General features: G+C 48.2%; 1 protein-coding gene and 1 long non-coding RNA gene across 2 annotated transcripts in view; one reads left to right on the top strand and one right to left on the bottom strand.

Annotated features, from left to right (window-relative positions):
- Ptprn2 (protein tyrosine phosphatase receptor type N2) overlaps positions 1-16,525 on the bottom strand; it is a 704,719-nt gene that overhangs the window by 3,559 nt on the left and 684,635 nt on the right. Inside the window, exon 22 of the mRNA XM_050120851.1 lies at positions 4,751-4,824. Within this exon, the coding sequence (XP_049976808.1) occupies positions 4,751-4,824 (74 nt within the window). The remainder of the gene's footprint in view (positions 1-4,750; positions 4,825-16,525) is intronic.
- LOC126487829 (uncharacterized) overlaps positions 1-16,525 on the top strand; it is a 66,345-nt gene that overhangs the window by 2,075 nt on the left and 47,745 nt on the right. Inside the window, exon 2 of the long non-coding RNA XR_007588509.1 lies at positions 11,399-11,492. This is a non-coding gene — a long non-coding RNA (uncharacterized lncRNA). The remainder of the gene's footprint in view (positions 1-11,398; positions 11,493-16,525) is intronic.

The raw sequence follows: 16,525 nt of genomic DNA, 5'->3' as shown, positions 1-16,525 counted from the left end.
CTTGGTCCAAACTTAGCCTGGCTGGAAAGGCGGAGCACATCCGAGGCTAGGGCCCCTTTCTAGGACTTGGGATCTACATCTCGTGTCTCTGCTGAGAAGGCAGACAGGGTATCGGAAGGGTGGTCTTGTGGGACAGCAGTCAAGATGTCAGAAAGCAAGGATGGGATCCTAAGGGCGCATAGGCACTGAGCACCGTGTATTCACACGCACGCACTCACACACACTTCTACACCTGCACACACTCACACCCTTTAGATACATCAACACGGCACTCACACTCTTCCCATACATGTCTTCCCCACACCCATGCACTCACATCCCCGACCCACACCCCACCAGACTCAACCTCACACTCACTCATGCACACCCTCACTAATCCACACACACTCACTCAGGCATGTACATGTATCCACATGCAAACCTCATCCTCGCACACATGCAAAGTAGGGCGTTCACTTTGTACTCCTTACTCGAACACTTTCATACATACGCTCACGTGTGCCCATCTTGATGAGCGCAGCGTGCTTGTTCTGGGTTGTAGGATAGGCTCGTCATTGTTTCTCTAGAACTGATAAGTAAAGGAGAAAATATCACAGGCTAGGGGTGTGGTGGCATGCAATCCTAGCACTAGGGAGACTGAGGCAGGAGGATCATGAATTCAAGGACAACCTGGGCTACATAGGGAAATCACGAGACCATTTACTAAAGAAATGAGCCTGTCTCACAGGAAGAAGTGATCCATGCTTTTGTTCTTAGTGGAAGAAAGGAAAAGTAGGACGTGAAACTAAAAAGGAGACAGTTAAGGCTGTGGAAGGAGAAAGGAGGAGAGCTAGGTAAACATGAGGAGAGTATATTAGTGTACAGGGTCACCCCAAGGAAGCATGTCCTTAACACAATTAACCTACACTAAGGACAAAAACCAAATTCAACCAAACCCACAGGAAGGAAAGGGTTAAAGCCTTTAGTTACTATGGCAACTTGCCTGGGCCCTGGGGAGGGGAGGCTGCTTCCATAGCAAACACAGCTGAGGTCAGGACTAGCCTGAGCCCTGCCCTGGACAGCCACAGCCACATTGTATGTGGCTCTTCCTGTCACCTTGCCTCCCTTCTTCAAGGTTGGCTCCTTTGGTACCTGACAGAATTAGGAGTAGCTGCCCTAGCTGCAAATTGGCAGTCATGGTGGGCACCTTATTGGAGCTCTTCATCCCAGCTAAATACCCAGAGGTGGCCAAGCCTTTGCATGTCTTGTGTCTCTTCTCTGTCCACGCTGCTTCGGCAAGCATCTGTTAGCTGCTTTTCGTATGTGTGAGTGGCCTACATTCTACGGAGAAAAGCTGTTATTTCCTTACAGAGAGAATGTGCTGTCAGGGGTCTCCGGCCCTTCCAGGCTCATGGTCAGTGCCAATCAATGTCCTTACCTTTCCTCACATCCAAACGATGGGCCTGATCGAGTACCTTCATGGGAACTGATTGCCCACGGGCTGATTTCAGCTTGTGTGAGGAGTGTTAGACAGTATGGCACTGTTTGACCCCAGTAAGTTTTCTGGTTTTTTGGGAAACCATAGTTCAGAGAGAAGCTCAATCTAAAAATAAAGTGAATCTGGGGAAAGGTTTGTGTAGCCATGCACCTGGGGGTAGGTTTTCATCTCTGAACTGCAGCCTGAGGGAGGAGACAAATCCTGTCACCATTCACCTGAGAGCAGGCTACATGGGTAGACTTGGTCATGAGCCTTGTGTCACCCTATGAGGTGGCTGCAGGGGTGCAGCATGTGGGCTTTAGAGTTACATACTGTAAACACTGGGCGAAAGTGAGGTCACGCTATATAGCAATGACCAGTAAAATTATTAATAATACAGTAATCAGTATAATAATTGCCATTGCCCCCAAAGCTCTGAAGCTTGGGCTGGTGCAGGGGACTGACTTGGACTTCCTCAAGCCGACTTTGGCAACAAGACACTGAAGTCTGAGAGCCGAACGGCTTTCTTCTTGCGATACATGGGCCACTTCTACTTCTGGCATATGCTTTCCCTTGGGATTAGTGCGGATCCCTCATAAAAAGAGCCGACATTTTGGGCACCCTGAGCTGTCTGGAAGGTTCACAGTGACACAGACAGAAGAGATTGGCTTGTATTTCTGGTGAGTTCCCCAAAGCAGAATGCAGCTCCAGCGGCAAGATTCACTTTGTATTCCTGGGTCAAGGTGTCCCTGGCTTTCCGACCACTACAGTACCCTGTCTGAGCTGCCTGCTGCAGGGTGGTGCCCAACATGACCTCCCACCGCTGGGTGGCCCTCCTTTCCAAGGGCACAAAGCCAGTGGGTCACTTGTCACTAATAGCCGCTCTCCTGTGACACAGCCGTCCTGGTAGCCTCACATCTCCAGACAGTGACAGACATACACATGGCCCCAGGACACTGAGGTGTCTCCCACAGGACCCTGAGCAATTATGGAGGGGAAATGCTCACTCAGCAGTGGGGAGACCCCAGACACACTGGGGCCCCGTTCCCTGGGGAGGAAATCTACCTCTCCTGGTGGTCCTGCCTGACACATTGAACTGTATGGATCACCAAAGGACATTTAAGGAGCTTGGCCAAAATATAAGTTTACGGATCCAACATAGACCAAAGGAGATGGGGGGATGGGAGGTTCCATGCCTGGCCATTCTAGAATGACTGCTTCTATAAGAAGCTAAAGGTAGGCACAGCTGTGGGTGTGGGCTGCTCAGTCTGGTGGTCTATGGTAAGCCCTGGTTTTAATTACTGCATTGTGGTTATACAAGGTATTGGCAGGAGCTGAGTGTGTGTGTGTGTCTAGATGCTCTCTGCATTATTTCTCTAATTGTTTTTAAAAAGATCCAATTAATTATGTGTATATGTGTATGTCTGTGTGAGTATATATGTAAACATATATGCGGGTGTCCACAAAAGCCAGAAGAGGAAGCTGGATCTCCCTGAGCTGGAGTTCCAGGCTGTGATGAGAGGCCTGATGTGGGTTTTGGAAATCAAATCTAGGTCCTCTGTATAAGCAGAAAGTGTTCTTAACCACTGAGCTGTCTCTCCAGCCCCACTGTGTTTACAAGTTTAAACTAAGCTCAAACTTTTAGATAAAACCCAGGAATAGACAAGATGTACTTTAAAAAGTTCATTCACAATAATATCCCGCCTCATGGGAAAAAATAAGGCCAGGCAGCAGAGATCCGGACTAGCGCACAGGCCACATCCAGGAGGAAGGACCTGGCAGTTGCGGCTTCCACTGGGAATCTCAGGGACCGTAAGCGACCTTGCTCTCCTGCTTGCAACACCTCTGTGACCTCATAAGAGCATCAGGTTGATTTCACCTCGGTGCTCCAATTAACCTTGGCAATGAGACCCAGCCAGACAGCTCAGGGAGGGATTTTAAGAAATAAAACCAGTTAAAACCTATTCAATCCAATGTTGTCAGGCTCAGCCCCTCTCCTGCAGAGACTAAGGCATCCACTTCTCAATAGTTGAGCAGAAAGTAGGGGCTTAGTAGGATTAAGTAGACCTGTATCGTGCACTAAGGACCAGGTTGTAGCATCAAGGACTGAAGCCTGGTCCAGAGTGTGCTGCTCAGCTTGACCTTATAGGGTGCCCATAGGCAGAAAGAACTTGCCCTCTAGTGCTAAGAATGGAGTCCAAGAAAACCCTGGTAGCAGAGCACTGGGCCCTGGAGCCTTGTTCCTCCTGCTCAAGTAAGAGTTTTAATTACCTATTTTTTTTAATGTACATTGGCATTTTTTTTTGCATGTGACGGTGTCAGATCCCCTGGAGCTACAGACAGTGTGAGCTGTCATGTGAGTGCTGGGAATTGAACCTGGGTCCTCTGGAAAGAACAGCCAGTGCTTTAAACACCTGAGCCATCTCTCCACCCTCTACCTCCCATTAGTAAGAGCTTTTATAACTTGAGATACTGTTGAGATGCAGCAGTAATTTCATAAGGGCAACTTTCCATGTCTGTGGATATCAGTGTCCTCTGGGGCCAGAAACACACCGACATTGAAGATCCGTGTCCTGCGATATACATTCGACTTTGGGATAGTTGGTGAGGGTTTTGTCACGGGAGGCAGACATTTTTGGAACGTCTAGAGAACGGGAGGTTGCACGGCCTCACAGCTAGTTCTGTGAGCTTGGGAACAAAGCTTTTGTTTCCAGCCATGCTGTGATAAATCTGAGTTACTTTTCAGACCTAGTTGGTCTGGTGCCCTCATTCCCGGTGATCACTGAACGATGGTGGTTCAAGATGCTAGGGAATGAAGGCGGGCAGAGTGTTTGCAAGTGCTTCTCTAGATACTGTCGGGGGCTTGTCCTTTTATAAAGATGTAGCTCTTGACTGGAGGTACGGTTCAGTGGTGTCTATCTAGTCATGCCTGTCCAGCATGTGTGAGGCCCTGAGTCCTACCCACAGTCCATACACCTTCTGATGTGTCATGCAATGTTCTTCCCCCTCTGCTAAACCTGGCAGAGAGTAATACACTGGGTTTCAACTAGTTGGGTATAACTGAACCTTAGATGTTGAAAGCATTTGTGCAGCTCCAGGAATAGCGATGAACCTCTTGGGAACAGCCCCTGTTCCTTCGCCTACTGGGGGCTGGCTGGGATGATGCCCACCTGGACTAGAGTCATTGTGTATGGCTTAGTAGGTTCAGCTTCACTCCCTTCTCTGCTCTCAGGAAAATCATGTGGAGAGGTACCTTTAATACATTTAAAGTCCCCGAGGATTGATTGACAGTACCTTTGTCTGGACCATGCCTGGTCTCTGGTCCCTCAAGTGCTCCAGGGTCGCTGCGATATCAATCTCTTTAGCACCTGCAAGAAATCACAAATTGGGCTGAGCGCAGTGCACAAGATAATCCACACTGCATCTGCCAATCTCCTGCTATCAGGCTCCCTTTGGGCGAAGAGGCCAATTGAAAATTATTACACTCATCCTTCAGCAGCTTGGCAGGCAGCTGCAATTCCAGTGTTCATATAGAAAAATAAGGCCAGGGCAGCTTTCATTAGCATTAATTCAAGAATGCTGGACTGAAAAATTGTTATAAGATGCCTGCATAGATACTCACCAGCAGCCAGAGCTTTTGTGTGTGTGTGTGTGTGTGTGTGTGACCTTAAAGGATACACTAAATCATAGGAAAGAGCACACACACTTCAATCTTGATTGCCTAGGATTACTTTTTCTTTAAAATATGAAAGGTTAGACTGATCTTTCATGGCTTATACTGGCTTTTAAATGTACAATTCCTTGCCTCCTAAAAATGAGAACCCTAGATCTAAAGAAAAGAAAAAAAGGTACCCATGCTGCATTCATGCCAGGCAGTCTCACAGAGAACTGCACCTTTTGTAAGCAGCACCCATCTAGGTGATGATGGCTGCCCTGAGGCAGACTTTGAGGTGTGAATCTCAGCCTTATTGATTTAATGCATACTCTTCTATTTCTATTTTGCTGTCCTTTATTACTGCGTGTATGTGTGCACCTTGTGCGTGCCTGGTGCTCATGGATGTTGGACGAGAACTAACGGAGAACCCTACCCGAAATGCCTTGGCTCGTACTGGAGACAGCTATGTGTCATGAACTACAATGTTTTCGCCCCACATGCAAAGTTGTCTGCTCTAATAGTGGGTTAATTAAGGAGAGCAAAGATTTTAAAAACATTCCCTAATGTCAGTCCTCAGCATGGAGGAAATCAGTATATCTTTGGATTACATTATTCTGTTTGAGTTGCTGACTTGACTTTCAAATAAAATTGTCAAAGGAATTTTGGCTTGGAATTAGGATAGTATTTCCAACAATTCCTGATGTGATTCTAAACATACTTCTGTTCTTTTCTACTGTGTATTTATGAGAAGCCATGCTTTTGACCTTGACAATTTTAAAATCAAAATATTGACCAACTCTGGAAACACTGAAGAAGCTCCATGCCCTGCAGTATCAAATATTCAGCCAAAAGTAATTTATGTCAAAATAAACACTAGCATGCAAATTTGCTTTAGTCTTTAACAAATGATAAAATTACACAGTTACCAAAGAATTGTTTTAAAATACATTTCTTTATGATTCACTTCCAGGAAATGTTTGGTTTGTATACCTTTCTGATATGTCTGTATGCCTGGGATGGTGTAAAAATTCCTCAGGTATAAAGGGGTCATGGGCATGGAGGACCGCTGCTGAGCTACAACCATACCTAGCTGTCTGAGAGCTTATTGCAGGTGAGCATGGGGAAGGAAGTGTCCACTGGGATGAGTAACCCAGAATGCTGGGGGAGTCGGAGCAGGTACAGCCTCCCACTAGGTCCACCTATTCATAGTAGGAACCACTTGTAGGCCCCACACAGATCAGCCATAGGCGATCACATTGTTAGCAGAACATGGCAAAGTGGGTCAAGAACTCTCTCCTTCCTCAGGGATGAGGCAGGGAGAGCCAGCAGCCTGTCCAAGGTCAGAGTGATTGGCTACATGATGGAACCTGGACCCTGCTGAGTACAGGAGGCTGAGGACTTTGGAGAGTCATAACTGGGAAAACACGTAGCATCTCCTGCTGCAGTTATCAGCTTGCCCATGTGCCTCAGCCACCAAGTTAGAAGTGAGACTTAGAAATATCTAGGGTCATCTCTTCCACACTGCATCTGCAGCTGTCCTGGCACCTGAGCTGTCAGTGGTGTTCCTGTGTAGACGGCAGGCCATTACCTAGGCCGTCACGGGAAGATCTCCAGCTCTAGTGAACACAATCTCATCAGGATGGTCAAGACTACTAAAAATATGGCCTTTGAGGTACCTTTCTGAAACAAAGGAAGACCGTGGAATCACAGACATTGTAACAATTCAAGGTCATTGACCTTGTCCCCTTGTTCTCCTGCTTGTCTGTGATGGGGGTGAGCATGGGCTGCGGGTCAGTCCTCCTGTGTAACTCACAAGGCACAGCAGATTCTGCTGCCATTTTACAATGGAACGTTACAGAGAACTCAATCTGGCCAGTTGTACTCTCCCTGGCCCCAGGTGAAGCGTGATGGCTTAGCTCGCAGGGTGACACCTCAGCTTTTAGCCCAGGAGCCTTGAAGTTGGGAGGCTCGGGCTCAGCGTGAAGCACCCACTTCTTGATCCTTCTGTGCTGTGATGAATGGATTCACCTGGGACATGGGCTTAAAAATGACCCCCCTGAAACTGAACTTTTAAACAAGCAGAATGAAGCAACCCTTTCTAGCAGCCCTGGTCCTGAAGGGATGTCACGGGATGAAGCAGGATAGAGACCTTCAACACTGCCTGATGCTTGCGGAACATCTCCTTCCAGAGTCTGGCTAGGATGTAGGGATATAGGGACCTCCCAGATGTGGATGGCTGATGTCTTCTTAAACATCAGAATTAAGAGTAGCTAGTTATTTGAAGTATGTGGACATGTTCAGAATCTTTGAGGGATAGGCAGGTGCCAGGAAGGGTTCAGAGCAGGCCAAGTCCGCCAATGGCTTCTTGGGTACCAGTCGGACTCCATTGTGACAAGCATGTCCACAACCATACCTAACTGCTGGGTAGGAAGCCAAAGGGTCCACTCGGGTCCACTCTGCATCCTGGACCCTTGCACAACATGTAGGCCTTGCTCAATATAAAATCCCACCACTAGGAAGCTCTCACTCTGGTGTGTTTATAATGGAGCTTCTTCCTACAAAACGGAAACAGTAACAAGACGCTTCTGGTGACACTGGGAGGGAGCAAACCTTTGACTATGGTGCTCGAGTTCAGCAGCAGTGAGCACTTGAAGATTCCAATGCATGGCAGTAAAGTCCAAATGGAAGGAGACATTGAGCTACAGCAATGGACAGGGACACAGTGGGCTCCTCAGGGAGAACCTATCATCCTTAGCCCTGGATGGGAAAGATGAGGAACACAATGGGGGCCCCAGGAAGGCCTAGGAAATTTTTGTACAAAAGCCTGTGGCTGTGTGACACCAGATGTAGACTGAAGTCATCTTGTTGGAACTAATGGAGTTTTATTTTACACTGTTGACCTTAGGAATTTCTAACAGGAGTAGAAGCAGGCTGGGCTCTGTCTGGGTGGCCTTTGTCTTGAGCCACATGTATAGGCAGTTTCCTTCTTGGATGTCCTTCCTACTCTACCCTGGAAAGGACCATCATCATTCCTGCTGATGTAGAAGAGAAGGCATGACTAGCACAGGCCACGTGTGATGGGTTGGTCCCTTAGTGGTCACTGGAGTGCCACTAAGGCAAGACTCCATGAATACCAAGCACTCTTACTTTACTCCCTAATTCACAGAGGAGCCATTGGTTGAGAAGTTTACATATGAGCTAAGTACATTTTAAGACAGCATAGGACTTTTTTTAGCTTTAGAGAAAAATATCACCCACTAGACAATAGACATTAAAAGAACATTAGTATTAAAGTATTAAAACTATCTTTTACAGTGAAAGAATCAATTCGAAGTTAAAGCAAACTGAGCAAAAATGCCCCTGGTGTGTCTTTATAAGATTTGCGTTGATCCCCTTTGGGTTTGGTTATTGGAAGCTAGAGCCATATGGTTCAGCTAATGTCATTAGTTCGTCTTATTCCAAGTGACCACAGTGAGGTGGGCTCCTGGAGTCATTTCTTAGATGCCCCAGCAGCGTGCTTCACAGGGAAACTCAATAAGCATGGGTGGGTTCTCCCGTGGATGTTTTACCCGCAAGGCTCTACACACTGCTAGGATACAGTATTTTCTTTCCCCCTTGAAACTAGAAAGACATCATGTATCAAGCATTCAGAACAGGAAGGCTCTCTTTCTGCAGGAGTCAAATGCTTCCACTGGGGGCTGGAAAGATGGTTCAGTGGTTAAGAACTCACTGCTCTTCCAGAGGACCTGAGTTCAATTCCCAGGACTGATATGACGCCTAAGAACTGTCTGTAATTCTAGATCCTAGGGGATCTTACACAAGGAGTTATGACTGATCTGGCACTGCAAACATGTGGTACACAGGCAAACAATAACACCCATAAAGTAAAAATAATCCTTAAAAATTCTGATACTAGTCTTAGAAGAAACTGAGGCAACAGACTTTCCTAAGTAAATTCATATTTTTTGATATTATATATAGCTAAAATATTTCTCCCTTCCCTTTCCTCCCTCTCAATTTTCTTATATACCCCTTTGTTCTCTTTCAGCTTTATAACTTCTTATTTTTAATCACATGTATATGTGCATATGTAAATACACACATATTTCTAAATACAACCTGCTCAGTGTGTATAGAGCCAAATACATTTTAAAGCAGTGAAGGACCACTGTGATGCTAAAGTCATCTCCATCCTGGGACGTGAGCAGAGATCCTCATATGGTCCATCTAGATCTGTTCTCTTGGCATTAGGCTCGCAGTTGGCAGAGCTGAATCAGCCCACAGCATCAGACCTATCATGGATCTAGTGCAGGACATTACCAGAACCCCTGCATATCCCCTTCACATTCAGTAGGTCAGGGCTGGGTTCAAAATGATGAGGTCCAGGTATGCTGTGGATGTGTTAAGAATGTTTGCCTTTCCTGCAGTTGGGCTGGCATGCTGCCTGTTGACACCAACTACACACTACATGCGTGTATGTGTGCCCCTTGTATGGCCGCCCATGTCTCCACATTGCATATTTACCCCTACATCCCTGCATGCCCATGTCAGTTAGCTCATGACCCCACATTGCATATACACCTCCGCATACATACATGTATGCATGCCCCTGTGTATGTCAGCCTCGTACTCTGCATGTGTGCCCATGTGCATGTCCGCTCTACACCCTCCACTGCATTTTGTTCTCTCCTGGCCTCTGTGATGGGCAGTTCCCATTTTATACATTTTATAACTGATTCTAAATTAAAACTTACCAAAAAATACAAGCCAAAAGAATTTTTCTTTCTGACCTAGATAACTTATATTCTCTATTTTGCAAATTTTCTGGGGCTCTAAGGAGACACATTTGCTCTGTATTCATTTGAAAACCGAAACTATCAGGACAGAATAAATGGACCCCACTTTTTCCTTTTGAAAAAATTCCAAGTCACTGGTCTGCAGAAACGGAGATGTTTCTAGATCTTTACAATAAAGTTTAATAAAATCTAGATCTCTGAGAGCAACTGTTGACGTCCCCACCCTACACTGCTGCAGAACAGGGGCATGGGGAATACAGAGAATGCCTAGCGGTGTTCCCTCTGCTCCTGGAGCCTCTGACTATACTGCGCAGATCCTGACTGCTCTGGATTCTCACAAGTGATTCTGTGACATGGAGGGAATTCAACGGAAGATCACAAAGTGACAGAGGTGACACTAACGGCAGCCCCAGTGACACAGCCGTTTCCTGGCAACACTGCAGGTCAGCTGCCACTGCCCAGGAACTAAGGACACCATACCATCAAACACGGACGGGCTAGAATTGCTCTCTGCAGACATGGCACCTGGCTGGGGAAAGAGGACCTTGGTGTGGCCCTTGGGGCTCAGAGGACAGAGGCTACTGGGATCATAGGATGGGGAGGAGAAAGCACGAATTTGGACTAAATAGCAGCTGAAAGGGAATAGACCTGCTGGGAAGGCGTTTGGGCCTCCAGAAAGAAACCCTGCTAGGTGGTTGTCATGTGGGCGGGGCTAATGGAGTGTGAGGCAGAGGCACCGCCATTTCCTGCTGCTCAGGGGATCCCTGCACAGGACTACAATGTGGCCGTGGTACCTTTAGCCCCTCCTAGTAAATAAGCATTTTCTTTGTCTAAGGGCTGTGAGGGGACAGCTGTAGTCACACCAAAGAGTTCCACAATAGCCTGGAGTGGAGTAGAACAAAGGGTTATTTATTTGGGGATAAACTCACAGTAAGGGTAGCCATCTGTAGTCCTCTGCAAGTGCTGGGAACTGGAACCGAATCCAGCAGCAAAGAGGGCTGAGCACGCTTTTATAGTACATGAGATCGCGCCCACAGTGGGCTGGTATCTTAAAGGCTATTGGCTGAAGGAGTTCCCACAACGGACAGCTATGTACTAGAACTCCCTTTTGTTGCTGGGCTGGAACATGTCTGGCTCCCAGCTTCCAAGGTATGGTTTCCAGGCAGTAGAGATGTCACCCCCAATTGCTGGTCACCACCTCTGGCATCTAGGAGCTCAGAGGAGACCTTGAGAGAGCACATGGGCAGCAGGGGACCCACACAGGGCCTGGCCCACACAGTGCACAGCTGAATGACCATTGCAGAGAAGAGGCGGGGCTCCTACTTTGTCCATCACTTCTTCTTGATCTTTGGGTCTGAAATCTTTGCAGCTGGCAGGCAAGCCATATCCACTTTAAAGACAGGCTGTGACTATCTATGCCTTTTTCTTCTTGCTGGCACTTGAATCATTCCTGCTTCCCCGTAACCTGCCCTATCTGTCTGTACAAACCAGATTCATCCACATGTGAGCTGGCCAGGGACACATGGCCTTTGTGTCAACCCTCCGATGCTATGCCAGCTGACCGGCTAATCCCGTAGTCTCCTTGGTGAGTCTTACCCACTTCTACCCCAGCTGTTATCCTTCTAGTCCTCCTGTGCCCACCGTCAGCAGTCCTAGTTCTATGAACCCCCACATAGGCTGATTCCAGGCTGCAAGAGTGAAACAGATTTGTTCCCAGTCACTCTTGACCTCGCTCCTTCTTCTCAGTTGGCTCATTAGAGCTCAGGGCAGCCCCCCTCCCTCTGGCCTCCTTCTCTCCCTGGCACACATCAAAGGCCAACTTTACAGCTCTGCCCTGGTGGGCTCTGGCCGCTTTTCAGAAAGAGCAGGTCTCTGCAGCTGACCTTGGCTAGTTGGAGGCCTTTGAGAGAGTCATAAAAGTTCTCAAGACCCACTGCCAACTTACAATAAAGTAGTCATGGGCTACTTCAGATCCCCTACAGATCTGTGAAAAATGGTCTGGAGGTCTTCCCTGAGCTCTATGACAGTTCTCAGCATTTCCCATCTTCTGGAAACTGTAAACTGTAGTCAGCAAACACTGTGTGGGGAGGCTGTGTTGGTCATACGTGCTCAGTGTCAGACTGACACAGTGACACTGGGAACGCCTTTCCTCTGGACTCATTGGCATGGCACCTCCATGCTTGAAGCTTGCATATTTGAAAATGTGAATGTTTACTGTGATTATAACCCAATGATCATGAGTGTCAGTGAGCTCCATAAAGGATGGAAAGGGAGGTTATGCTTATGCCCAGGACACAGGAAAAGGTCCTGTGTGTGGCTGGAGAGCTGGCTCAGTGGTGACGAGCACTTGCTGCTCTTGCAAAGGCCCAACTACCTGCAACTCCCTTTTCGGGGAGCAATGCCCTCTTCTGGACTCCATGCATATCAGGCATGCACAGGGTGCTCTTACATACATGCAGGTAAAATACTCATGCACACAAAAATAAAATAAATCTTAAAGTTCTGTGGCACTGAAGGAGCCAGGGAGGTCCCAGAGTTGGAGGCAGTGACTGAGACGGCTTCCCAGGTGGGCAGATAAGGTCTTCTGTCTGACACTACACTACACTCTCCGGAGGGAGATCTGGGGGTGGGGGGCAGTATGGGGCAAGGAGGCTAGCCCAGCAGCTGCCACAGAGGCTGGACCTGAGCCTGGTGAGAGGAGGGGCTCCCGTGGGTACATGTGGCTACTTACTGAAGAGTGTAGCTCTGGAAGGGTGCCATCTTTTTTTTTTTTTTTTTTTTTCTCCCCCCTACGTCCATGTCTAGGAAGGTGAACGTCCAAACTGGCTAGGCCATCTTTAAAGACGAGCAAGGAACCATACGTTATTACTTGGGGAACATGTTTTGTCCCTGCCTACAGGAGACAGTGTTGTATTGTATAAGCTTGTGCTGCTCACTGGACTTAAGGGACTTCTTTAGGCTGTGATTACTCTTAGCTCCCAAGGCAGGTCTCCATCTGCACAGGCCTGGTGCTGGAAGTTAGCTTCTCCTATAGGAAAATGAGGACTCTCTGTGGCCTTAGATCTGATGTTAAACACACAGCAACAGAAGATTTTTGGGTACCATTTAAAAAGATAACTCAGACAACGTCGAATACTTCTGCACAACAAAGAATACAACCAAGATAGTGAGGGAAAAACAGACAAACTACTGAGAGGGAAGCAATAAGTGCCCGTCCCACATCTGATACCGATCAATATTCAGAATCTAGAAAGAACCCCTTCAAGAACACAAACAGTTCCACCTCACAGACAGGCACAGGGATGAACCACCATGTCCCCTGAGATGATATGTGGGTGGGAAGCAAGCCTGTGAGATGCTGAATGCCACTAGTTAGGAAGGAAACACAGGCCAAAACCACAATCAGATAGTTTCATACACACCAGGAGGGCTAACACCCCAAATAGAAAAATAACAGACAGAACGGTAGTCATTAAGAAAATAAGTAACTTCAAATGCTGGCAAGCAGCTGGGCACAGGGGAGCCCATATGCACTGCAAATGAGAATACAAACCAATCGGTCCCTGGGGACTTGGCATGGAGGTTTCTAAAACAAACAAACTAAATATTAACAATAGGTCTTCTGTATGATAAGGTTTAGCACCCTTCAGAACTTATGCAAGGGCTCCAGGTCAGCGTGCACATCAGTGTTTACTACAGCAGAATAGAATTCAGAGCAGCTCAGCTACAGGACCAACTCAGGTGTCGACCAACAGAGGAATGGACAAAGACAGGGTGACATTCACAATGGCGCTTTTTGAGCCTGAATGAAGAATGAAGTTTTGTTGTTTGTGGGAAACGGGATGTAACTGGAGATGGTCCTAAGTGAATGAAGCCGGGCTCGGAAAGTTGCCTTTGTGTTGTCTCACGGTGGCTCCCTGGTTTACACACATATGAAATCGAACATGCATCACATGGAAGTAAAAGGGAAGTGTCTAGGGGAACCATAGAGACTAGTGGGAGGGGTAGGGCCAGGAGAGAGCGGGGAGTGAGGGAGCATTTGCTCAGCACACACACACACACACACACACACTATAATATATATATATGTATACATACTATATATATGTATATATATACCTTAAAAAAATAGAGCCCAGCAAAACAGTTGTGTTCCGCACACATGGGCAAATGAACCCTGTGCAACACTGCAGGAATGCAGGATAGTCATCGTGAAACAGATCTGGCACCTGACCCAGCCATCCTATCCCTATATGTATACTCAAAACAAGTTCCAAATCACGGATTCCAGCGGATCTTGCATATCCAGGGAGCAGCTCACAGCTGCAAAGGGACCAGAGGAGCAAACTTAGTAACTGGAACCTCTTTATAACTGATGTGGTCAGTTCTGTAAAGACCGCCTAGGTGACAACTGGGTGAACGTGAGGACGTGGGCCAGATGCAGGAGGGTGAGCACTCCAGGCTTCCCTAGACTAGTCACAGACTGCACATTTTGTGAGAGGGCATCGCAGGGGCAACGGTGGTAGCTGGAGGATTGGGCTGGTGAGGAGTCTGGGGCTACGCACCTAGTATTTCCCACTCTGACTGTGGGCTCTCACAGCGTAGCAGCCCAAAGTGAGAACTAGCCTGAGTCTATTCTAATACATACGGGTGCAGGGGATGAGAGTCAGAGGCTCACACTGTACAGGTCCCAGCCTGTAGCTGACCAACCAGAAGCACCTGTCCTGCTCTATGCATGCACTGGGGCCATAGCACAGGCAGACCTAGATGCTTGCTTCTATTCAAGCCAGATGCGTGCCTCATCTGGAGGCCAAGAGACCCTTGCCTCTCCCAGACTCTCGCTAGCAATGTTGCCGAAACCATGCAGTCACGTGGTGGTTTTGTGCTGGCCCTGCCTGAGTCATCCTGAACGCTATAGCTCTATGGCTCCTGCAGCTGTGGAGACTCGGCCGGAAGCTTTGGCCCCTCACCATACCACCAAACACTGTAAGGAAATAGGAAGAAGCCCTGGCAAGTGAATGCTAGGGATGAAACTTAGAAAGCACAAGCTTGGGCAGCAGCAGGGCTGGAAATGCACGCCTGGCCAGGTGAGAATCTAAGCCTTCAGGAGGAGGGGTCATGCATCTCTTCAGAGCAGGAGACACATTCGCTGTAACACCATACAAATGCCATCTCCAAACCCTACCACATATGCGCAGTCCGGCCTTTCCAGAGCGGGGTCCATTTAGATTTCCAAGTGCATCATTGTCTACTTGCTAACAACCCAGACAGCACAGAAAGAACTTAAATTATTCCAACTCCATTCTTCCAGCCCCTGTGTTAGGCCTGGGGGCCTTAATCCCTGACAGACTGTGAATGAGAGCTGCTGCCGGGTGCAGCTGGGCGGGCGCACAGGGCGGAGGACTCTGAGGACGGCGTGGAAGCACAAACCAGCTTTGCAAAGGCTTTCTTTGCTGCTCCTGCAATTCATTTCTCTTAAGAAAGGGAACTTGGAAGAAAGGCTGCATGTCCAGGTCTTTGGGCTTCTGATCATTTGATGAACACTGGGTCGGCAACATGGGCCCCCAGCTTCTCAGGCCAGACAAAGGCACCCCAGCCGCCCAGGACAAAACCTCAGCGGCCTCTTGGGGTGGTGGCCTGGGAAAGGCCCACCTCAGTCTGTGAGGACCGCCTGCCCTTTGATCTGTGAGACCCCAGCCAGGCCCCAGGTCAGCGGATTTCACACTGCAGCCCCCTGGGGAAGGGGAGCAGGTCAGGACTGGAAAGAGGGTGATAGATCCCAGAGAGCAGCTCTGGCTCTGACAAGTTCCACATGGCTGGGCTTGTATTGTGAGCACCAAGCCCACACTTTAAATGGAACCTGACATTACACGGCAGAGTGGAACTAGCGAATGGCAGGCCTGGGCCAGTGGGCGGCAGTTAGCCCACCCCCTGGGCCCAACCGACTGACTGGCCTCGAGTCACTAAAGACCCATGCCAGATCACACCAACCCAGTGGCCTCTACTAGGGCCCAGCTCTGGCTGGTGCCTGTAGCATTGTCCCCGCTCTGGTTGGCATCTTTTCACATGAAATACATGTTTGCCAAGGAGCCTTTTTACAGCACACTGTTTGCAAAAACAGTTATGGAAAAAAATCTAGTTAAAATAATCTATCGCTCTGAGGAAATCTGGTGTAACAACGGGAAAATATTATGTTCACGAGAGCAAGTAGAGGATGGGCAATCAGGGACAAAGTATGAGGTCCGTTGATTGCTACCAGTACCGGTAACTGTGTATTTGCTGAGAAAAAGATGTTTAAAATCAGTCAGCGCAGCATGAATAGGTAAGAAGGCTTTAAGAAAAGCGTTAGGGTTGTGCTCTGCCCCCGCCAGACAGCACCACTGAAAGCGGCATCAGACATGTGCACCCTGCTAGGGCTCTCATCCAGGTACCGGCCTAAACGTAGCTCAGCAGGGCGGCTGGGCGGCTGGTGCTGGTGATGGCAACTCAGAGAATAGAGCCATGGCCCCAGAGCCATCGCAGGACTCTTGGAGCCTTAAAGTGGCTGCCGTGCTTTGCTCCAGCCCAAAAGTCCCTGGATACAAGTTCAGGTCACTGGGCTGGCGCTTCAGGCCTTTG

This window comes from Alexandromys fortis, unplaced genomic scaffold (genome assembly GCF_014885135.2).
Source record: "Alexandromys fortis isolate MF-2015 unplaced genomic scaffold, M_Fortis_MF-2015_v1.1 scaffold_182, whole genome shotgun sequence".
In the NCBI taxonomy this organism is placed as follows: Eukaryota; Metazoa; Chordata; class Mammalia; order Rodentia; family Cricetidae; genus Alexandromys; species Alexandromys fortis.
This window is presented reverse-complemented; position numbering and strand designations above follow the sequence as displayed.